The sequence below is a fragment of the Dreissena polymorpha genome, chromosome 2 (genome assembly GCF_020536995.1).
Source record: "Dreissena polymorpha isolate Duluth1 chromosome 2, UMN_Dpol_1.0, whole genome shotgun sequence".
Lineage (NCBI taxonomy): Eukaryota > Metazoa > Mollusca > Bivalvia > Myida > Dreissenidae > Dreissena > Dreissena polymorpha.
In genome coordinates, this window is record NC_068356.1 from 81,770,490 (window position 1) to 81,796,072 (window position 25,583).

The following is a 25,583-nucleotide window of genomic DNA, read 5'->3' on the forward strand; positions in this document are numbered from 1 at the left end:
ACAGTTATTGCAGCATTGTGTGTTATTTGTTGTTAATAATTAAGAACAAGATGAATTTTTGTATTTTATCGCTGCTGTTGTTTTTTAAATTTGATTTAAAGTAATAACAGTTTATAATACAAACAATGATAACTGTTAATTTAATTTATTTCAGTGTGTATATATTATTATTGAATGCACGAATTTAAATAGAAGCGTAATCTGCAATTAATGTTATGTACATGTATGGTTTGGTATATGGTGATTTTTTAATGTACCTTTCTGTTCCGGATTGCTCCCGGTTGCCAGTGCCCAAATCCTTGTCTGTGATGCAACAACTAAAAAAAAACATATATTTGATCAATAAAAAAGATATAATAAGTTGATTATTATGTTTATTTGTGTTGTTACTTTAGGTGTGGCATTAAATGACAATGCATTTTGTTACAAAAAAGTGGATTTATTATTTCAAAGAGTCGCTTTAACAGTCAGCTCAGTGAACATGTTACAAAATACTGGCTACCGGTATATATCACCAACTCAGAATATATAAAATGCTACAAAATATTAATAAATTATTAATAATGATAGCCAAAGATACATCATTTCAATACAGTCATACACAGTTATTGCAATACTATGTAGTATATAAATTATGAAAAATCTACTTGTTTAAGGCTTTGAAAATAAAATAAAAATATTAAATAATAATAATCATATATAAACAGAGTCAGACACATAGACTCAGAACTCTTCCCAAACATATCTCAGATATCAAACAAACTCAGCCCTTGCAGCCTAAAATGGTTGACACTTTGACGTATAAGAGATAAACAAACGGACGGAAGGACGGACAGAAGGACGGACGTACCACGCAAAAACAATATCCCTCCGCCTTTGACAGGATAATAATTACTGTCCATTACTTAACTTCATTTTTAAATAATAACTTCATTTTTAAATAATAAATGGTTACCGTCTGAGTCTACACCCCCTGTTAGGCCCTGAACAACAGGGTTGCCTTGCATCGTGGAGGCAAGCACCTCCTCCGACGATGTGAATTGATCTGCATCGCCACCGCCTGTTTTTGGGTGCCTCATTTCTCCGACCTTTTTTATGTCTACATTGGAAGAAGTTAGTAACGGATAGGTTAACAGTTAATTGCAAAATACTTTTATTTACGTTTATTAATGTTAAAAGCCTATCATTGTTCAGTCGATTCATGTTGTTGTTGACCTGTGTCAATATTAACAACTGTTTCTTTTTTGGAAAGCAAAACAAGGTCATGTTATGTATGCACCAAATTGATGTGTACCATATACAATAAGCATGAAAGCTGCAACTTGTGATTTAGTGAATAATGTGCATGTGGTGAACTGGTGACACATATTCAGGAATGTGGGGATTGTCTCAAAATACATAAAAACTCAATTGAAGATGTCCAATACACAGGTGGTTAGCGTGTGGCTATGATATTTATTAGTAAAACATCATTTCAAATGTAAAATAATCAAATTATATTGAAAAGTTGAGTTCTCTGAATACATATTTTTCACTAGGAAATTTATTTATAACAAGGTAATCAACTCAAAATAACCCGAATATAGGGTGCATCCCTTTTAACAGCCATTACTTCATCAATTGTGCAGCGATTTTTATGAACTTAGTCTAATTGAACGCAGAAATAATTTACCTTTCTGGAAATGTGCATATCTTTCAATATTTTTCACAAATGCTGGGTAAAATTTTAAGAAATAACACCATACACATGTAATCCGATAAAGACCTAAGCGATCCAGTAATGACTGAATCAGTGTACCATGAAATTCGCACTGTAAACAAATCTACTTTATGGAGAAGTTTAATTAATAATCATATGAATTGACAAGTGTCAGATCTTTTTACCATATTTTTTCAATTACAAAAAGAATATTAATATTTATGTTACATTTAACAATAAAAGTCGATTTTAAAAATATTCATTATGATTTTATCACATAGAAAATGCATATTAGGTTCAACATGTAGTAATATTGAAACAAACTGCAAGTTTCATGTATTAATACTTTTTCAACAAATTAAATACACAAACATGAGATGAAAGCATAAAAAAAAGAAATTTATGACAACTTACACCGAGCTTTTGAATTTTGGAATTTCTTCCGGCACTGTTCGCCAGTTCTTGCGACCCCGAATTCTCTAAGAATTTCAATAAATACAATGGTATGTGTGTAGATATTATAGTAAATACATTAGTAGTGCACACTACACTTCATGTTTACCATCATGGCTGTTGATTAGTTAAATATACACGAGATACAGGGTATTAGAAATCGATGTAAACTTGTAGTAAATGAAAAGTTCATTAAGAAATGTGAAGATTGTTTACGGGTACGAATAAAACACACATGGGTACGGATCTAACAGGGTACGAGATGAAAAATAAAACAATAGCCCTTCTTAAATGGTACATTTATCCGTGATTGCACAAATATTCATTATTCATACTAAAATAATAATTCACGTGTGCAAATTTAGGAAACAAAGAACGTGCAACTGCACCATACTCATAACATGTGTTTGAAACTAAAACACATTTCACAATCACATCCGAAATCCGTAAGTACAATTTGTTTAGTGGTTATGCCCCTTATTTACATAGTGTATTATGCGGCGCTATCAAAAACGATATCGGTAGCAAATCCAATCGTATGCTATTAAATATAATATAAACATATAAGGCAGATAACAAAAATAACATTTAACTTACAATGACAACCTGCTTCCAACCTCGTCCCATTTCTTTCTTCTGAGTACCGAAATTTTTTCCGCTCCTATCCCCTTATAATCGCCGAATAGAAGGTTCCAGTGGTCCCGAACCAGCGCATTCAACACAATTTCTGCTGGCTCGGTCCAATCTGGAGCCTTCTGACGCTTCATATCATTTTCCTCAGACAAACACTCCATCTTATAATATAATTTGTATCAGAAATGTCTTCTGCAATTTATGACACTATTTGGCGCGTTTTCTCTACTAGAGTGCTCGCTTAGTCGTGACGTCAGAAAAAAAACAATCTTATTGAAGTCTATTTCCAAACGCGTTCGTGAATACGAATCCTGAGTCTGTCTTTTGTAAGTCTAAGTCTGAGTCAAAGTCTGAGTTTGAGTTTAAGTTTGAGTTTATTATTGGTGAATACGGCTCCTGATGATTACTTATGAATAATTACAATATATTATTCGTAGTGAGTTTTTCCTTACATGTACCTTGTTGTATCCACTTTCAAGTTTAATAAAACTGAAACCAAGGTACAAAGATTAAAATAACACTTTTTCTACCCAAGATATTCTTCTTCATTGAAGAAGAGTACATAAGTAGGAATTAAAGGGTATGATCTACCTTTAAAACATATTTACTTTTTTTAAATGCTTGTTCAATTATATGAACGTTTTATTTTTCTTATTGTACATTTTTGATAATGCTTCCTTTTTTTATTTTTTGATTTCGCGGGAAGCGTTCTCAATTTTTCGTTTTTGACCATGTACTCTTTGCTACTGACAATTTATAAAAAAAATGTTCATATTATTATCCCATCTAAATGTATAATATATTTTTTAAACTTTATTTATACAAATATTGTTACCTGGTAAATATAAAATCCGATACAACAGGCTAGGCTGGATCTATTTTTAATCACTTCAGAGTTCTTGCAACACTCGATAATTACTTTAAACTTAACCTTTAGTAACATTCCTCATAAACCAGGTCTTTGGAAACATAATAATTCTTTACTGTCAGACATTGTGTATGTACAGGAAATCAACAAAAAAATGATGATGTTAAACTTCAATACGCACTTTCCATTTATAGTTATCAAAATATAAACGATATTCCCGACAGTGAATTACAGTTTACGATAAGTGATCAACTTTTACTAAAAACCCTGCTTATGGAATTAAGGGGAAAATCTATTTCATATGGGTCTTATAAAAAGGAGAAACAAAACTTATAGAAAGCAAATTATTAACAAGAATTAAAGAGTTGAAAGAAAACTTCCGAGATGAAAACTCTGAAGAACTTGAAAATTTGAAAACGGAAATACAAATATTCAGAGCACACATTTAAAAGGATACATGCTAAGATTCAAATTTCAGTGGACTTAACAAGATGAAAAGTCACCTAGATATTGTTGTAGCCTTGAACAATATAATGCAATAACAACATCAATATATCAACTAAAAATGAAGATGATAGTGAAATAACTGACCAAACCGGTTTTCTTAATTCAATAGCATCGTATAATCAGTCTCTTTATAAACAAAATAATGATTGCAGTAGTGAAGACTTTAATAACTATGTAAAAGACATAAATTGCCCAAAATTAAACCAGAGTGAGTCCATTTTAATCGATGGTATTATAACTTTAGAGGAAGCTTCAACTGTTTTAAAAAAGATGTCACATAATAAAAGCCGTGGCAGTTCTGGCTTCAGTGCAGAATTTTATCAAATGCTTTGAAAAAAATGGTACTTTTATTGTCAGATAATTAAATGAAGCTTATAAGTGTGGTCATTTATCTATAACACAAACTCAAGGTATCATAACCTGTATTCCAACGGGTGAAAAATCTTGGCTTCATATAAAAAATTGCGTCGAATTACTCTTTTAAATACTGTTTATAAAATTGCATCTGGAGTAATAGCTAACAGATTTAAATTATTTATTGACAAGTTAATTCATAACCACCAGACAGGTTTTATTTAAGGGAGATACATAGGGGAAAATACTAGGTTAATTTATGACATTATGCACTGTACTGAAGAAAACGAGATCCCAGTCTTACTTCTCCTAATTGATTTTGAAAAGGCGTACGATTATTGGCCTGGTCCTTTGTACAAAGTACACTTTCTTTCTTAAATTTCGGTCCTGACATAAAACGTTGGTTTGAGGTTTTATATAAAGATTCTAAATCAGCCGTTTTTCAGTGTGGGTACTTATCTAACTTTTTTCCTATTGAAAGGGGCTGCAGGCAAGGAGATCCCCTCTCATGTTACATTTTTATCCTCTGTGCCGAAGTTTTGTCACTAGTATTGAGAAATAACAATAATATAAAAGGTATAACCATTCAGGGAACTGAACATAATTTGTCCCTGTTTGCGGATGATACTACTATTTTATAAGACGGTACCGAACAATCCCTAAATGAGACACTTACTGTTATACATAATTTTGCATATATGTCAGGCCTTGATGTTAATTTTGATAAAACAAATGTTGTATGGATTTGAAAGAACAAATATAGTTCATATACCATAAAAACCAAATGGAAACTAAATTGGATGCAACAAAGCTTTAAAATGCTTGGAATACATTTCCATGTAGACCTGTCAAAAATGTTAACAATTAAATTACGATGAAAAAATTGTTAAAATGGAAAACATTCTGAAAAATTGGTAAAGAAGACTTTTAACACATTAGAAAAAGTGTGATTATAAAAATACTTATTGTGTCATTATTCAATCACCTGTTCATATCATTGCCCAACCCACCTATTACCATATTAAATTCAATAAAATCTTCTATTCTCAGTTTTATTTGGGATGGGCATAGTAAAATAAAGTTCACAAAAATAGTTAAAGAACATAATGTAGGAGGTTTAAAAATGATCATTTTGGATGCATTTATTCCAGCATTGAAACTTCGCGGGCTACAAAAACTTCAATCCTTTAGTGGAAATTGGATAGACATCACAAAACTGTATTTTGATAAGTATAAACTCTTTAATTGCAGTTATCATTACGCTTTAAATACAGCTAATAGAATTTGAAATCCTTTTTGGGTAGATGTTTTAAAAGCTTCTCACTTTATTGTAATAAATTTGATTTAAACACAGAAGAGTTTCTATATTATTCACTTTTCTACAATCCAAACATATTAATAGGAAATAAAAGTATTTTCCTTTAGTCATGGTTTGATGCTGGAATTCATTGTATAGGGAATATATTTAAAAATGGAACCTTGATTCCTTTAGATGAAATAAATAGAATGTATAATTTGACCATAAATTCCATACAGGGGTAAACAAGCAATAGAAGAGTTTTTGAAAAAAAAATGTATCTTGTCCCACCCAACAAATTATAAAACCCTTTTTGCCCCCTTTATTACAACTTTTACTGAAAAAAGAATCTGGAGCAATAAGACTATACATCATTACAAATAAAAAAAATGAACAACCATCAAAAAAAGCAAAATGGTGTAAAATGGGTTAACTTAATGCCAGAGGTAATGAAAAAGAATGTAATTGCATATTTTAGTTACCATTTTAATAACCAATGACGCAAAAGTGCAGTGGTTCCAATATAGAAAAACTCACAGAATACATATATATAATATATATATACACACACTGGAAAAAAAAGTTTCATAATGATTTGCAAAAAAGTGTCTTAAAGGGTGTTCACAAGCTTCTTTTACTATATAAAATATATGGAAAATAACCCAACGGTGGCCAAGTTTTTTTGACAGCCAGAACCAGTTTCAAACAAACTATACATATAGAGAAAACTGCCCCACCCCCTAAAAGCCATTTTTCCCACCGATCTTGACCATTTTCGAACTCGTCCATGAAATCAATAAAACCAATATTCTGACTAAGTTTCATGATAGGGAAAAATGTGACTTACAATGTAACTTTATAGCCATGTCCGGAAAACTGCCCCGCCCCCCTGTCGGCCATGTTTTTCAACCGACCAGAACCATTTTCGAACTCAAGAAGCGACATATCATTTACACAAACATTTTAGCAAAGTAAAGGTGACTTCTAGAGTATTCACAAGGTCTTTATTTTGTTTACCAAGTGACCTTGTTTCCGACCCCACATGACCAGTTTAGAACTCGGTTGAGGTATGATTTGAATAAATGCCCTGACAAAGATTCATGAAGATCGGACAAGAAATGCGGTCTCTAGTGTTCACAAGGCAAAGTTTCACGACGGACACAGGTCGATCAAATATTACCATGAGCACTTAAGTGCTTATGTGAGCTAAACACTGGGCAGCCAATTTGTTGACATAGGCATTGAAAGGACCAATAGTATGTATGTATGTATGTATGTATGTATGTATGTATGTATGTATGTATGTATGTATGTATGTATGTGTGTGTGTGTGTGTGTGTGTGTGTGTGTGTGTGTGTGCGTGCGTGCGTGCGTGCGTGCGTGCGTGCATGCGTGCGGGCGTGTGGGCGTGCGGGCGTGCGGGCGGGCGGTCGGGCGTGCGTGCGTGCGGGCGGGCGGGCGTGCGTGCGTGCGTATGTATGTATACTTCTATATTTTTTAATACAAATTCAATAAATGCGTACGTACGTACGTATGCATTTACATATATACATATGTGACCGTACGCGCATCTTGGTACTTCTATATTTTTTATACAAATTCAATTAGTGACTGCTGAGTGCAGACATACAAACATTATGGGCAATAACTCATCGAATCAAAATGATTACATTAACACGAATAACAGTGTTTTGTACTTTCATTTAAATGTTTTGAGAGTCATAGAAATGGTTAAAGTTGAATAAAGAAGAGCTGTCTCTATAGGATGACATATGCCCGCGAAAAAATGCTTTGATAGAAGTTATGAGCATTTTTCGAAACCTGAAAGCTGATTTTGAAACCTAAACGCGGACCCTAAGTTCAAGGTCAATGTAAAAGGGGTCGAACATTGTGTTCGTATAGTAAGGTCTTGTCCATATACACATGCTTACCAAATATGAAGGTTACATCTGAAGCGACAAAGAAGTGATGAGCATTTTTTGAAACCCTAACACAGATTTTAAAACCCAAAACTACGGAAACGTATATGGTACACCCCAATAATGTGGAAATGCCGGAATAATTTATACCGACTTACTGTGAAATAACATGGTATGTCGACATAGTTTTGTAGCTTTTCCCACCTTAATTTTACTCGTCATAACGACATTAAGTTGAAGTCTCGACGTAATTTTTTCCGGCTTTTCTCGAAAATATATTTGGTCGACATGATCTAAGATGACAAATCTACATAATTTTTGACGTCATGTACTTGTGAAAATGACTTGCCATCATAGTTTTAGTCGACACAATGAGTTAATTTTTTAAGCCATGACACCTTTTCCATATCATGTCGTCATAGAATTTCGACATCATCACATTATTGCAACATTGGTTCATGACTTCCGGCGTCGAACAGATGTTTAGTTTCTGGTATATTCTTTTGAAACACGCAAGGCCTCAGACAGTCCATTTTTACATCAGGAATGCTTGGTATAAAGGTAAAAATAACATTTGCAAACAATAAATATTAATGTGTTCGTTGGATTTTATGGGCATTTAGATGGTTTAAATCTCGATTGATTCGGTTAGATATTTCTCTTTAACTAATGCATGCAAAACGTGTGTTTAACGACTCACAACTTGTTTTTATATTGCAGATTTGTGTCTTAGTTGCGCTGAGGTTTTTCATTTCGGTTTCCTTGCGAATTGGAAACCATTGATCGTATTCAAGAGAGATACTTTGTAAAGAAACCGCAGTTTGAGTGTAAAGATGACTTCATACCCGTCCTAGAACATGTGTGTGAAATGCAGCGGGAGCAACTGCCAGTTCCTGATTCGATTGAAAGTGCGACTTCTTTGTTCTTTGCCTTCACTGAAATATTGGATGGTTACTAATTACATATGCACAAATATATGCTTAAAAATTGGTTATATTTTGCAAATTTTATTGTGAAGTTAGTTTAGTTCAAGTAAGTTTCGTTTCGAGTTTTATTTACAATGTTTCGATAAGCAACAAAAATTGATATTCTTGTTATTGGAATTGATCTTGAAGTAGTTAAACGTTGTTATTTTGTTTGCTAAAATAAATTCACTCATATTGTTGTATACATTTACAGACATTGCAAACTTGGCAAAAACAGATTCACAATGTTCTTCATTTCATTGTTAGATTGCAAAAGAATGAATGAGACGTTACTAATTGTTTGAAAACATGGCGGTCATTTAGTTATGAAATCCTCGTAAATTGTGGAATGTTCCTTTTAAAATATGGTCCTTTTAAAAGATTTATTAACATTTTATTTCAAACTTCAATATAATAAACAAAACGACTATTGTAAATCTTATATTTAATATTAACACTGTCGCAAATATATATTATGATTATTTTGTACTTTCTTACTTGATTTTCTATTCCTGAAACTCCAGTGTATATAGTACATGTTTGAAATAAATGTTCATACTGCAATAAGATTTTTTTAATGGTCAAATAATTCGTTTTTGAGGAAATGGAAAATTATTCAAATGTGACACAAAATTGGGTTATTTGTAGATCAATTTTAGGGCTAGTCAATGTGATCGGTCTTTCTTCATTGTCCGTCAAAATTTGCACTTAAGCGAAATCACCTACTCAGCTGTGTCAATAATACCAAAACATGAACAGTCTTCAAAGCTAGTAAGGTTGTAGTTTGCTTTTATTTCCATATTATGTCCACATCGCACATTACTTACCAAAATATTTTCAAAAATTTGAAATATTTGTTTACGAGCCGGTATAGTTTTATATGAGTTATGATACACGTACCCTTTGACTAGATGGGTCTATGGTCTGACCGAATATATATATACTCAACTGGATTATTGAAAGCGAATTATGCATTTAATCGCCAATTTTACATGCAGTCATCATTGTAAAACGACAAAAATGCACGGCGAATATTTAAGTAACGATTGACTTTAATAACATTTTATTTTTCTTGCAGTTGATTACATAATTACAATTGCCCTATGTTTCACTAGTGTACATTATTCTGATTGGCTATAGTATATCATTTGACTGGGCTTTAATATTCAATGAAGCGAGTTGCCTCAACGAAGCGCATGAGGAAATCGAGCGTGGGACAACTTGGTTTAATTATGCCATGTGCGACATGCACACAGTCAAAACTGCGTATTGTAAAAGGGGCGCCTACTAAATTCATGCACGAATATATATCCCAAATTATATTGTCTTTTAGCCAAACCATTGAAAACATATGCAGAATGATAATCGTAATTGCATGTATAAGAATTGAAACGCTTTTTTCTTCGCTTCATCGATGTAAGTAGGTTAGTTTTGGTATTTAATTCGGCTATATGCAAATTAGTTCCTCACACAAAACATGCACATTTTCAACTAGAGATAACTAAACATCTTACATTTATAAGACCGGAAAGCGCGTTCAAGATAACACTTTAATAGCTGCAGTGAAGTATCAAGCAGATACATAATGGTGAGCATTAATATACGATTCAATAAAAACTTTATTCAGATTTAACAAAAGTTGACCTTCAAATCTTCGCATAGAAGCTGATAATTTAAATTATAAATCTCTAATTCTAAATATCAAATTTAAAAAGATGATTTATTAAACAACATAACAGGTAATGAGTTTCAAACTGTTCTTCAGTATTTATTCAGAAAAAGTAAGACAAATGAAAACAAAGTTAAGGACATATCACTTTCTGAAAAGGTTAGAAGTGAGTGGGGTAATGTAAAACAATAATTTCTTATATTAACATTGTATTATGAAGTTTAGAACCATGTGCACAATTAAAATAACATATGCTTCAGTGATACACGAAGCAGTTCTAATGTAATCTTTCAAAAAGAGTATATAATAACATGTTATCACCTTATAAACCACTTTCTTCTTGGGCTTTGGAAGTCCTTATTTTCTTGTTTTGTTCATAAATCCGTTGACACCAGCTGGAACCTACACTACTGTAGTAGATAATGTTAGAGTATTATTAAATATTACACACTAGAAACACTGAAATACGGATACCTTTGTGCAAGAAAAAATTTACAACTAGAGTAAAAAAATAGTACACTTGAGCAAAAATGTGTTTGTCAGAAATACTATGTCCCCTTCTGCGCCGCTTTGAAGCTATATATTTGACCTTTGACCTTGAAGGATGACCTTGACCTTTCACCGCTCAAAATGTGCAGCTTCATGAGATACACATGCATGCCAAATATCAAGTTGCTATCTTAAATATTGCAAACGTCATGGCAAATGTTAAAGTTTGACTCAAACAAACAAACCAACAGACAGCGCAAAAACAATATGTCCCCACCACTATAGTGTTTGGGGAAATTAAAAAGTATGGTGGGCCAGAAATGATAATTTAAAAATGAAAGATACATAAATATTGGAAACATGTTAATAAAAACCCTTTAATTTTATAGCGTATGTTAATACTATAAAGATAATGATATATCAATGTGTTTGTTAAAGTGATATTTTACACTGTTTCCAAAAGTTTCAATCAAATTTATATTTGTCATCCTGGTCATCCATACGTTTCCCAACTATTTTTAGACTCAAGTTGTTTACATTTTTTTCTTACAAAAAATGATCTTGTTTTTCAGTGTTTTTAGTGTGTTATATTTAATCATACTCTAACATTATCTTCTACAGTAGTGTAGGTTCCAGCTGGTGTCAATGGATTTATAGAAAAATAAATAAACAAGGACTTACAACGCACAAGAAGAAAGTGGTTTATAAGGTGAAATCATGTGATTATTTACTCTTTTTGAAAGATTTCATTAGAACTGGTTCATGGTTCACTGAAGTATATGATATTTTAGTTCTGCATATTGGTTCAAACTTAATATAGAATGCTAATATGAGGAATTATTATTTGACATTACTCTAACCACTTCTGACTATTTCAGAAAGTGATATGTCCTTAAACAACAAAAACAAGTAACACACATAAGAGGGCTAAGAGGCACTGGGTCGCACACCTGAGGGAATGAGATGAAATTAAAGACGAGTTAAACTCGTGTGCAAATAATTCAGAACATTTATATAACAAAGGCTGACTTCAAGTCGAGGTTAAGATCTTTCCAAGTATTTAATATGAGCATATATAGAAAATTACCCGACCTGGTTTTTAATACTGATTAACAAGAACCATTTTACAAAACAAAAGTATCAAGGAAACATACGCTTTGACCAAAGTTCATGAAGATTGGGATAAAAATGCAACTTCTAGAGTTTTTACATGTTTACATTATAAACGAAAAGAGAAAACTGCTCCACCCCATGGCGGCCATTTTTGCCCCACCTATCAGTACCAATTTCGAACTTGTCTGAAAAAAACAATAATACCAATTTTCTGACTAAGTTTCATAATGAAGACAATCCGCTTCCGGTTTTGAGTGAGCATCAATTTAAAATGTAATTCTAAAAACTAAAAAAAACGCGCGTGAGGCACACAAATAACATTTGTGAGTGATGTGAAGTTTATTGACCAGGATGTGACATGTAAAAAATAAAACGAGGTTTGTGACTTTTAAAAGGCCTTTCCTCAAGCTTTTGTATGTTTCTATTGACGGGTGGGGTGTGAGAAAGACTCTGGATATTGACATTATATGTGTATACACGCATAAGGTCATTGTGATTGTCATTGTCATTGTCTGGCGCCTCCGTGACGCATCAGTAAACATGTTAATAGTTCACCGTGACAGTAGCTTAAGTGAACAAGAGTGTTTAAGGGTTAATTGTGAATACTGTCCCGTTAATCCCGTGTTAGTTGTGAAATCATGAACAAACGCCAGCATTCATCTACTGCGAGCGAGTTAACAGACAATAGCTCATTAGACTCGTCTATATTCGAAAGTTTAAATGGGCAGAAGTCCAAGAAAGACAAGAAAAAGAAAAAAATTGAACAGAAAAGTTTCAAGCAACAATCTATGGAAGTTTATCAATTCGCTCAATAGAATCGCGGCTCGAAGAGATTAGTTCCAAGTTGTCTACAGTCCTTACGAAAGATGACACCTCCATTATTCGTACCATAATTAAGGAAACGTTTGATTAAGTCAAAGATAAATTTTTGAGCTCAGTCGTCAAAAGGTTGGAAATCATTGAATGCAACATATTCGACCAGACAAAGGAAATTGAATCGTTACATTGTCAAATACACAGCAAAGACAAAGAGCTACAAGACCTGAAAACAAAGCTGAATGACTCAGAAAAGCGTACTGCAGAAATTTTAAATGAGCACGAGCAGTATAGCCGTAGAAACAATTTGCGAATTACGGGTCTACAAGAAGACGAAGAATTTCAGTCCTCAATAGCGTTGACTTAACAAGTGTCGTCCCTTTTAAGTTCCAAGCTTGGTCGGCGCGTTGAAAAGGAGGATATAGACATAGCGCATAGGATAGGGAAACATCACCGAGAGAAGATCCGACCGGTCATCGTCAGGTTCATACGGCGCCAAACAAAATCGGATGTTATGCGAAATGCAAAGCTACTCAAAGGTTCCGGTATTTTCTTGAATGAAGACCTGACAAAATTGAACGCTGAAGTTCTAGCGTCCGTTAGGCATAAGGACCCCGAGACGGTGGAGCGAGCGTGGTCGTTCGATGGGAAGCTGTATGCACGCTTTAGAGGTAAAGAGCGCTCTGAGATAATCGATTACGAACATTTTCCGACGTGGCTCAACAAACCATGGCCGAAGGCGGTAGCTTCACTATCGTACGCCAGCAGGGTTTCAGCTAGCACAAATCGACGCCGGTAACATAGGGTTAGAACTGACGGTGTTTTTTTTTTGCTATATCATATCATTAACAGTCTATATTCACGTACTTGTAATACGTGTACCAGTTTAATCATGACATTTTAACTAGACCACCCTAATATCTGTGTTGTGTGTTTTTTGATCCTGTTGTTCTCTTGGTTTTTTATTGTTTGTAATCTCCTAATTTAAGTACTTTTTTTCTCTCTCTAATTCGATAAGGATACGCACTTTTTTAAGCATATCATACTTATATAATCGATCTTAATCTATGTCTATTGTTATAAGACCCAATCTCATACGGTGTAAGTTCACACACGCAACGTACGCACGCATGTACAAACACACACACACACACGCTTACGCGCGCGCACACACACACACACACTTACACACCCATCCACACGCACACGTGCAAGTAGTAGTAATATATGTTTTTATATTTGCTCATTTAGAGGCCTAGATATACTAATGGGGAATATAGCGTGATAAAACAATTACCCATAATATGCCATTGCACAATATTATAATTGTAAAACATAAGTCGTTTGTTCATGTATGCATATTAGTATGGACCGAGTAGTATTGAGCTTCGTTAAGTCGACAGGTGCCATGGTGTTGTTTTTCTTGTTGTTGCTATTGTTATATGACACAGTCCCCTTTTTTTGGTTACAGTGTAAATCGAGTACTAACGACTCGAAACACATAAGCTGTAAACATTTTACAAACACACACTTTACACATACGCACGCGAACTCACACACCAACGCACGTGCACAGATGCACGCACGCGTGCGCACACACACACACACACACGCGCGCGCACACACACACACACACACACACACACACACACACACACACACACACACACACACACACACACACACACACACACACACACACACACACACACACACACACACACACACACACACACACACACACACACACACACACACACGCACACACACACACACACACACACACACACACACACACACACACACACACACACATACACACACACACACACACACACACACACACACACACACACACACACACACACACACACACAGACACACACACACAAAGACACACACACACAAAGACACACACACACACACATACTTATCTAACTTTTTCCCTATTGAAAGGGGCTGCAGGCAAGGAGATCTCATCTCATGTTACATTTTTATCCTCTGTGCCGAAGTTTTGTCACTTGCATTGAGAAATAACAATAATATAAAAGGTATAACCATTTTGGGAACTGAACATAAATTGTCCCTGTTTGCTGATGATACTACTATTTTATAAGACGGTACCGAACAATCCCTAAATGAGACACTTACTGTTATACATAATTTTGCATATATTTCAGGCCTTAATGTTAATTTTGATAAAACAAATGTTGTATGGATTGGCAAGAACAAATATAGTTCATATACCATAAAAACCAAATGGAAACTAAATTGGATAAAACAAAGCTTTAAAATGCTTGGAATACATTTCCATGTAGACCCGTCAAAAATGTTAACAATTAAATTACGATGAAAAAATTGTTAAAATGGAAAACATTCTGAAAAATTGGAAAAGAAGAATTTTAACACATTAGCAAAATAGTGATTATAAAAACAGTTATTGTGTCATCATTGCCCAACCCACCAATTACCATATTAAATTCAATAAAATCTTCTATTCTCAGTTTTATTTGGGATGGGCATAGTAAAATAAAGTTCACAAAAATAGTAAAAGAACATAATGAAGGAGGTTTAAAAATGATCATTTTGGATGCATTTATTCCAGCATTGAAACTTCGCTGGCTACAAAAACTTCAATCCTTTAGTGGAAATTGGATAGACATCACAAACTGTATTTTGATAAGTATAAACTCTTTAATTGCAGTTATCATTACGCTTTAAATACAGCTAATAGAATTTGAAATCCTTTTTGTGTAGATGCTTTAAAAAGCTTCTCACTTTATTGTAATAAATTGGATTTAAACACAGAAGAGTTTCTATATTATCCACTTTTCTACAATCCAAACATATTAATAGGAAATAAAAGTATTTTCTTTAGGTCATGGTTTGATGCTGGAATTCATTGTATAGGGGATATATTTAAAAATGGAACCTTTATTCCTTAAGATGAAATAAATAGAATGTATAATTTGCCCAAAAATTCCATTCATTAAACAGGGGTAAAAAAGCAATAGATGAGTTTTTGAAAGAAAAATGTATCTTGTCCCACCCAACAAATTATAAAACCCTTTTTGCCCCCTTTATTACAACTTTTACTGAAAAAAGAATCTGGAGCAAAAAGACTATTCATCATTATAAATAAAAATAATGAACAACCATCAGAAAAAGCAAAATGGTGTACTTAACTTAATGCCAGAGGTAATAAAAAAGAATGGAATTGCATATTTTAGCTACCATTTTAATAACCAATGACGTAAAAGTGCAGTGGTTCAAATATAGAATAACTCACAGAATACTTGGAACAAATAGTCTCTTAAATAAAATGAAAATTACTAATGATCCATTACGTTCTTTATGCAAACAAAGTGATGAAACTTTAGAACATTTATTCTGGGAATGTCAGATATCTAAAACAATTATTGACGAAATGCTACCCGGATAATCTTTTCCATTTATTGATAAGACAATTTTTCTTTTGGATATTTAACGAAGTCTGCTAGTACCATAAATAATGTAATTTTTATTTTTAAAGCTATTCTAATACAAGTGTTAAACAAAAACATCATTCCAAGCATAGCAGGAGCCAAGAAATACCTCAAATATGAATATGATAACTTGAGAAAATTTTCAATTACAAAAAACAATTAAGAATCCTTTGATAGAGAATGGGAACTTTCTAATACCATTTTATCACAGACATAGATATTAAACGCGAGGATTATTGAATTTTCATCTGTTATTACAATGTTTACATCATTTATACAGCATTGATTATCTATACACACTAAAAAATATGTGCATCATTAAAGGGATCTTTTCACGGTTTGGTAAATTGATAAAATTGAAAAAAGTTGTTTCAGATTCGCAAATTTCGTTTTAGTTATGATATTTGTGAGGTAATAGTATTACTGAACATTTACCATAGTCCAATATAGCCATTATATATATCTTTTGACGATTTGAAAACCTTAAAATTATAAAGCGTTGCAACGTATTGTCACGAGCCGAGCGGTAGCTGTGATTTTACTTCAATTTCTTTAACTTTTCCAAACTTGAAGCTTTTGTTCAAGTTTAACATGGAACTAAAATGGACTCTGATAAACAGTAAACTAAGAATAACATTTTGCCTATTCAGTTGTTTTAAAATTGTCAAAAAAATATACAAACTCAAGAGTTATAACCTTTCTAAATTTTATTCATTCATAACGAATAAATAAATAACAACTTTCAATATATATATTTCTTAACAGACAGATTAATTTTCAGACATTTACATTATAATACAGCAATATACACGTACATGTGTCATGTTAAGTATTTGCACTTTCTATTTTATAATGTTCTAAAAAGATGACAAATGCAATTTTTAAGTATTTATAAAATTCAGCCTTAATTTTAATAGCTAAGTCTTATTGAAAACTGTATTTTAAATGCTTATATAAGAAAAATAAAATAGGTCTCACACCTAGGAAAACAAAGTTCAGAGTCTTTGAATGAGAATTTTCAGTGCCTTTTATACTCTCCAAAAGCGCACACATAACGTTGTGCAATAATAACGTAAAAGCGCACATATGAATTGTGCACAAAAATCGCACAAACAACGCGCAGCAAAGCGCGCAAGAGTGCACAATAGAATTTGAGCGTTCCTGACACGGTAAATGTCACTGATATTAAAACGATATTTCTGACAATATTACTATGAAACAGAAGTCAAATACATATCAATTAAATAAATAAATCATTTATAAAGACAACTATTACCTTTTTAAACAATTTTTAAGAAGGAATACGAGTATCTAACAAATGATATCGTATGACTAGTCTGTCAAAATACTGTAGTCACTGTAAACTACCCAGAGTGCACTTATGTCAGCATCAGGAAATCAACTTCCTGTTTATGCAAAAATGGCTGCCACATTAACAGACACTAATAAAATGAGACTTTTAAAAAGGATATTACAAATAATAAAGAAGCGCAAAAGGTAGGCATCGGCTGTTATCAGCTCTAACTTCCACACAGCATCCAATAAAAGCATTAAATAACAGTGACATAGTCATTTAGATGCAAAACATAAACGGTAAAAATGAACTATGTACATGTACATAAACACATGTTTTCATAAACAATATAGGGCATGACAGTATGTATACATATACACACTGGAAAAAAAAGAAAAACAGTTTCATAATGATTTGCAAAAAAGTGTCTTTAAGGGTGTTCACAAGCTTCTTTTACTACATAAAATATATGGAAAATGACCTCACGGTGGCCATGTTTTTTGACAGCCAGAACCAGTTTCAAACAAACTATACATATAGAGAAAACTGCCCCACCCCCTAAAAGCCATTTTTCCCACCGATCTCGACCATTTTCGAACTCGTCCATGAAATCAATAAAACCAAATTCTGACCAAGTTTCATGATAGGGAAAAATGTGCATAACAATGTAACTTTATAGCCATGTCCGGAAAACTGCCCCGCCCCCCTGGCGGCCATGTTTTTCAACATACCAGAACCATTTTCCAACTCAAGAAGCGACATATCATTTACACAAACATTTTAGCAAAGTAAAAGTGACTTCTAGAGTATTCACAAGGTCTTTATTTTTTTGACCAAGTGACCTTGTTTCCGACCCCACATGACCAGTTTAGAACTCGGTTGAGGTATGATTTGAATAAATGCCCTGAAAAAGATTCATGAAGATCGGACAAGAAATGCGGTCTCTAGTGTTCACAAGGCATAGTTTCACGACGGACACAGGTCGATCAAATATTACCATGAGCACTTAAGTGCTTATGTGAGCTAAACACTGGGCAGCCAATGTGTTGACATAGGCATTGAAAGGATCAATAGTATGTATGTGTGTGTGTGTGTGTGTGTGTGTGTGTGTGCGTGCGTGCGTGCGTGCGTGCGCGCGGGCGGGCGTGCGTGCGTGCGTGCGTGCGTATGTATGTATACTTCTATATTTTAATACAAATTCAATTAGTACGTACGTACGTACGTATGCATTACCATATATACATATGTGACCGTACGCGCATCTTGGTACTTCTATATTTTTTATACAAATTCAATTAGTGACTGCTGAGTGCAGACATACAAACATTATGGGTAATAACTCATCGAATCAAAATGATTACATTGACATGAATAACAGTGTTTTGTACTTTCATTTAAAAGTTTTGAGAGTTATAGAAATGGTTAAAGTTGAATGAAGAAGAGCTGTTTCCATAGGATGACATATGCCCCCGAAAAAATGCTTTGATAGAGCATATGAGCATTTTTCGAAACCTGAACGCTGATTTTGAATCCTAAACGCGGACCCTAAGTTCAAGGTCAAGGTAAAAGGGGTCAAACATTATGTGCGTATGGTAAGGTCTTGTCCATTTACACATGCTTACCAACTATGAAGGTTACATCTGAAGCGACATAGAAGTTATGAGCATTTTTTGAAACCCTAACACAGATTTTGAAACCCAAAACTATGAAGACATACCATGTTATTTCACAGTAAGTCGATATAAACTAATTCGGCATAACCAAATTATTTGGGTACCATATACGATTCCATAATTTTTAAACAACACTATTTGTCCACATAAAATATATCGACTCCTTCAGTTATATCGCCATGTCAACATTTTGTTACTTGCAAGTCATCAAGATATATGCCGTCATACAGTAAACAACACAGAAATAGTTAAATTTACAAAACGGCTAAAGGATAAAATATTGTCAGAAATGTACGCTCTTATTCCAACATGCGGATTGTTTACGTCTTGGCAACATATCTTATGTCGACAAATCATCATAATTTTAGGCGTCATGCTCTTTTGAAAATGACTTGCCATCGTTGTTTTAGTCGACATGATGAGTTATTTTTGACGACATGGCACCTTTTTCATATCATGCCGTCAAAGAATGTTGACATCATCACAGTATCAGGGTGTACCATATACGTTTCCATACAAAACTGTGAAGACATACCATGTTATTTCATAGTAAGTCGATATAATCTAATCCGGCATAACCATATTATTTGGGTACCATATACGATTCCATAATTTTTAAACAACACCATTTGTCCACATAAAATATATCGACTCCTTCAGTTATATCGCCATGTCAACATTTTGTTACTTGCAAGTCATCAAGATATATGCCGTCATACAGTAAACAACACAGAAATAGTTAAATTTACAAAACGGCTAAAGGATAAAATATTGTCAGAAATTTAGGCTCTTATTCCAACATGCGGATTGTTTACGTCTTGACAACATATCTTATGTCGACAAATCAACATAATTTTAGGCGTCATGCTCTTTTGAAAATGACTTGCCATCGTTGTTTTAGTCGACACGATGAGTTATTTTTGACGACATGACTACTTTTTCATATCATGCCGTCATAGAATGTTGACATCATCACAGTATCAGGGTGTACCATATACGTTTCCATACTTTTCCAACTACAATTATGACGTCATCAAGGTGGAGCAGACTACAAGCGTTTGCTTCCGAATAATTCCTACATAGACACCTCGGACGTGTGTGGAGTTTATCTATTTATCCTATTTAGCCTATTTAGCAAGTTTAGTACGTAGGTTGAAATATTCATCTTGTCAAGCTACATAGACACCGCGGATTTCAAAAACGCGACCAAAATGGCTGCTCATCTGAAAGTCCTGGGAAATAATAAAGATAAATATATTGAAATGTTGCAAAATACGCACCAGTTTGTCTGGATTGGGCATAATACTTTCAATGAAGCCAGCTACAGTAAATCGTTTTGCATCCTATGTGCAAGTTGAACAACTTGGATTCGAATAGAAGAGTTTACCGGTCTATGAACGATCATTATCGTATCAGTCCCTGTCCTCCCTTTACGAAAGCAGAGCCTTATTATCATTGAAAATTCTTTCTTGTCGACGACAGTGCCTTTTTGTAATAGGCTACCTTCGTTTTAAAAAGCAGTGACACGTGGTGGTTTATTTCATTCGTTGTCGCTAATGGATGTAATTAGTATGCTTAAACATTTTTAGCCCAAGCTATATCCTGTATCGAAAAAGACAGACGTTTATACACTAAAGGTAACAGTCCATACAACTTACTGTGAAACCATTTATTTTCGTCAGCACGAAATTTCGTCCTTTTAAAAAAAATGACTTTTTCGTCAGCACTTTAATTCGTCCATTTCTGGTTTTGAAAAAAAAGCGTCCGATTTGTTTGTAATGTTTGTAATACATGTAATACGCGGTTTCGAAAAATTTGTTCTGGGGAAAGAGGGGTGACACTTTGTAGTCACTTGCAGGAGGTGGGCCTTGTTTGGCATATGCCAATTAACAAGTCTGTTTTTTCAGTTGAAAGTAACTGTCCCTTATATTTTTAATAATATTGTCTTTAATCCGGATTCGCCGCGTGTTGACTGTATAATCTGCAACACCCCTGAAAAACACAATACACACAATGGGTTATAAAGTTGTTAACAATTAGCGCTAATCAACACTATTCTACCTAAACGAAGTCGATGCATTCGATACTGCCTTATTGCATTCGCGTTTTACAGGAAATGTCAGTTGTCAGTACACTGTTTAATGTACACCCCTTTGCTTCAAAACCGGATTTAACTTGAGTGTGAATAGTCGACTGTTTCATGTTCTTTGTATCAATACCATCCGGGTATCTGTACTATAAGAATACCAGTCTACAAACAAGGTGCGCGCTTCCGCATATGGGTATTCGGACGTTCAAAAAATTGACCTACGGTTTAGCTTTCATGCCGTCGAACGCATTTAGCAATATAACTCGTTTTTTTCACTATTTCTTTACTTGCAAAAAATACTAGAGGCTTATAACTTACCTTGCAATCTTTTTTACTCGCATTTTGCGAGTGTTAATTTCGAGCCCTGTGTATATGCGTGGATTACGCTGGATTTAAATGCCTCATGCCTACGGTAATTCAGTCTTATTTGTTTCCAATATGGGACATGATTGTTCGTTAGGATCTTGAATTCGTCCATCGGTCGAAGGACGAAAAGACGAAAATTAATGTCTGACGAATAATAATGGTTTCACAGTATATCGTTTAATGAAATCCCAAAATCCACATTTAATCAATGCAGAAACTCGCATTGTAACCGTCACAACACAAATTTCATGCTTACAGATGTCAACGTTAAAGGGATCTTTTCACGGTTTGGTAAATTAACAAAATTGTAAAAAGTTGTTTCAGATTCGCAAATTTTCGGTTTTTTTATGATAGTTGTGTGGAAACAGTATTACTGAACATTTGCCATGGTCTAATATAGCCATTATATGCATCTTTTGACGTTTTTAAAACCTAAAAATTATAAAGCGTTGCAACGCGAAACGATTGAATAATTTGGAGAGTTCTGATGTTGTCGTTTAAATTTGTGAAACTACGGAGATTGCTTATATTACGTATAAAATATACTCATTGGCTTATGCGTTTTTACTTCAGGATTCCGGGGGTCACTGGTTCGAGCCCTGCTGCGGGCTACATTTTTTTCCTTTTTTAAATTTTATTTTTGATTTTTTTTTACTGGAGCTTTTAAGATTTTATGTTTACATTAATCAATATAAAGCATTTAATGACAAACTTCAAAACATGCCAAAATCTGTGAAAAGGCCCATTTAAGACGAAAAAAAAAATGTTTCTATGATTTCTAAAACTAAAGTACAAGCTATAATTTTTCAAAAGATTTTGTTGCACGCACAGGAAAAAATTGTTGACGTGTGTATTGTTTTGGGGCTGCATGCCCAATTTCTCTACAACACGGACATAATATTGCCCAAAACCGTACATATGGTCAAATGTTTTTAGGAAACCGATTCAACATTATATCAAGCATTTTATGTTTTGTGTTTGTTTTTTATTCAATCGGTACGTACCCACTTAAGTTCATGCTGAGTGTCGACATTTATGTTTAGTGTCCTTAAAACCAAATTACAGAAAGGTGTTTCCATACAGGTATATATTCAGGACTCATTTTTCCATTCGTTCGATCTTTCTATCAGTCGGTAAAGTAGTCAATCCCGAATTACGCAACCACTTAATCTCTCGTTGTGTTAAAGGATTTCACAATTTATTGATTTCAATATAAGCCTATCTGAGCTTAAGTTTCGCTCAAACTACCAAATGGCGTATGTCAAGGTAAAGTCATTAGGCTAAACTTAAAGGTTAAAATGACTTGCACAAGCTCAAACCGTTTTATTCAATGCCAACACAAATGTTATATTTATTCTTTAAATACTCGTCTCCATACATTTTTAATGCTTGACATGATTTAATCCATTAAAAGAAATACTTTTCACATGACTAGATATTTTAACATTCCCCAGTTCTTAGCATTGACCGTTCCAGGGCCCCAGCTTTATTCTACTATGTGTGTATGTTGTTTCGTATTCTGCAGTACTGTTTTGGCAATTGGTTACGTGCTGTAAATAAAGGACCACGAACGTGTATAGAATGCAATACTGCTGGAGCAACATGAGTTTTACTTCTTTGTATTAAACCATTTAGAGAAATAATCATTTCATAATACTAGATATTCGGACAGTTCCCTTACGTTTCAGAAGAGTTGTTCACATGAACAAAATATATTTCCCAACAATACACGTATTGATGTAAAAGTATGTTTAAGGAAAGTCAAAAGCATTTAAATAACACCACGAAATTTTACTTTGATTGATATCGTCATAAAGGCAAAAAGGTTTTATATCTTAATAGAAGAATAAAATAGTTCGTTTACTTTGAAGGATATCTATTATTCGATAGAATGCGCATATACCCCCAATGTCGTTTAAATCAGATACTAACACTCACAAAAGTGTATGATTCTGTATATAGAAGCGTTAAGACCGGAGATGATTTGAAAACTATTGCGATATCCTTCAATAATCATGGATTGATTGAATCAAAAATTATATTTTTGTATGATGTAAAGATTACGTGATTTAAATAAATAATATAAATGCATACAGCATCTTCATTAGAACTCTACACACTTTTGCACAATTTCCATCATTGTATGCTATAGTCAGAATGTAATGCACTTTCATATAATTACGTAATTAAGTATTTTAATTTTCATACATGAACAAGACGTGAATATTATTGGAGATGCTGACAGGGGGCTTAAATCGATCATAACGTCTATTGCACAATTAGCTAATGATTGCCTGACAGCAGTAATACGTTGTTGTTTTCATAAGTACAATGTTTTAAAGAATAAGGTAAAGGTCTAAGACTTGTATATTACTTTTGCATAAATTATTCCCGGAAAAATCATACCTTTACCGAACAAGAGCTATTTTTCTGTTTTGCCGGTACAAACAATGTGATGGTATCGAAAAATAGTTTGATTATGATACACCTTACAAACATAAGTTTTCTATGGAAGCGTATATGGTACACCCTGATGCTGTGATGATGTCAACATTCTATGACGGCATGATATGAAAAAGGTGTCATGGCGTAAAAAACAACTCATCGTGTCGACCACAACTATTATGGCAAGTCATTTTCACAAGACCATGACGCCAGAAATTATATTGATTTGTCGACTTAGATCATGTCGACCAAATATGTTTTCGCGAAAAGCCGGAAATATTTACGTCGAGTCTTTTACTTAATGTCGTTATGGCGTGTAAAATTGAGAGTGAAAAATATGGAAGCGTATATGGTACACCCCAATAATATGGTCATGCTGGTTTAGTTTATATCGACTTACTGTGAAATAACATGGTATGTCGTCATAGTTTTGTAGGTTTCTCCCTCTTAATTTTACTCGCCATGACGACATTGAGTTGAAGTCTCGACGTAAATGTTTCCGGCTTTTCCCGTAAAATTATTTGGTCGACATGATCTAAGTCGACAAATCATCATAATTTAATTAAACATGTTCGATGTCTGATTTAATCGAGCATATCATAGAACAAGGTTGCAGCGGTATATCATCTATATTCTCTCTCATCTGGTCCATTTCTTATCATTACCGCCACCCCTTCCACCCATCCACCCGTCCACCCGTCCACCCGTCCATCCATCTACCCATCCACTCATCCACTCATCCACCCATCCACCCATGACCATCAATTATTACATAATTATTGCATGTCAACAAATGGTCGCAAGAACAAGCTTATTTGGCGCCTTCTTCATCTTCGTTCTTGTTGGTCGTATTTTGCTGTGTTGACGTGGTGGCGCTCTAGATGTATCATTCTGACTGAAAATGTTGGTGGTTATACTGCATCAGGACACAAGTCAAATTGTCGTATTGCCGTAGTATCTTCGTTCGGGCGGGTATATTAGTCGTTTTTTCGTGGCTGCGATCTTTAAAGCCGCAAACACACCATTGCGAAAAAAGACACATCTACCTTCCCGAACGACACATTTACCGTCCAGAACGACACATCTACCTTCCACAACGACACATATACCTTCCAGAAGGAAACATCTACCTTCCAGAACGACACATCTTCCTTTTAGAATGACACATTTGCCTTTCAGAACGACACATCTACCTTTCAGAACGACACATCTACCTTCAAGAACGACACATCTATCTTCTAGAACGTCACATCTACCTCCCAGAACGTCACATCTACCTAGCAGAACGTCACATCTAACTTCAAGAACGACACATCTAACTTCCAAAACGACACATCTACCTCCCAGAACGATACAACTACCTTCCAGGACGTCACATCTACCTCTCAGAACGACCATGCTACCTTCCAGAATATCAACTCTACCTTCCAGAACGACACATCTACCTTC

The 25,583-nt window shown here is 34.1% G+C and overlaps 2 protein-coding genes across 5 annotated transcripts in view; both read right to left on the reverse strand.

The window, feature by feature from the left end:
- Positions 1-25,583, reverse strand: part of LOC127867791 (uncharacterized) — a 97,528-nt gene that overhangs the window by 44,970 nt on the left and 26,975 nt on the right. The window lies entirely within an intron of this gene.
- Positions 177-3,176, reverse strand: LOC127867798 (myb-related transcription factor, partner of profilin-like). Its single transcript, XM_052409254.1, has 4 exons — positions 2,750-3,176; positions 2,114-2,178; positions 956-1,099; positions 177-317 (listed from the first exon to the last, which is right to left on the reverse strand). Exons 1-4 carry the CDS (start codon positions 2,944-2,946, stop codon positions 214-216), a joined length of 510 nt encoding a protein of 169 aa, XP_052265214.1. The 5' UTR covers positions 2,947-3,176; the 3' UTR covers positions 177-213.

What these genes read in the sequence shown, in the direction of transcription:
- LOC127867798 (XM_052409254.1), bottom strand. Translation starts at nt 2,946, where the DNA reads ATGGAGTGTTTGTCTGAGGAAAATGATATGAAGCGTCAGAAGGCTCCA. An exon ending in GTTGGAAGCAGGTTGTCATT is followed by an intron (nt 2,179 to 2,749) that starts GTAAGTTAAATG and finishes TGAAATTCTTAG; the next exon opens with AGAATTCGGGGTCGCAAGAA. An exon ending in CCAAAATTCAAAAGCTCGGT is followed by an intron (nt 1,100 to 2,113) that starts GTAAGTTGTCAT and finishes CTTCCAATGTAG; the next exon opens with ACATAAAAAAGGTCGGAGAA.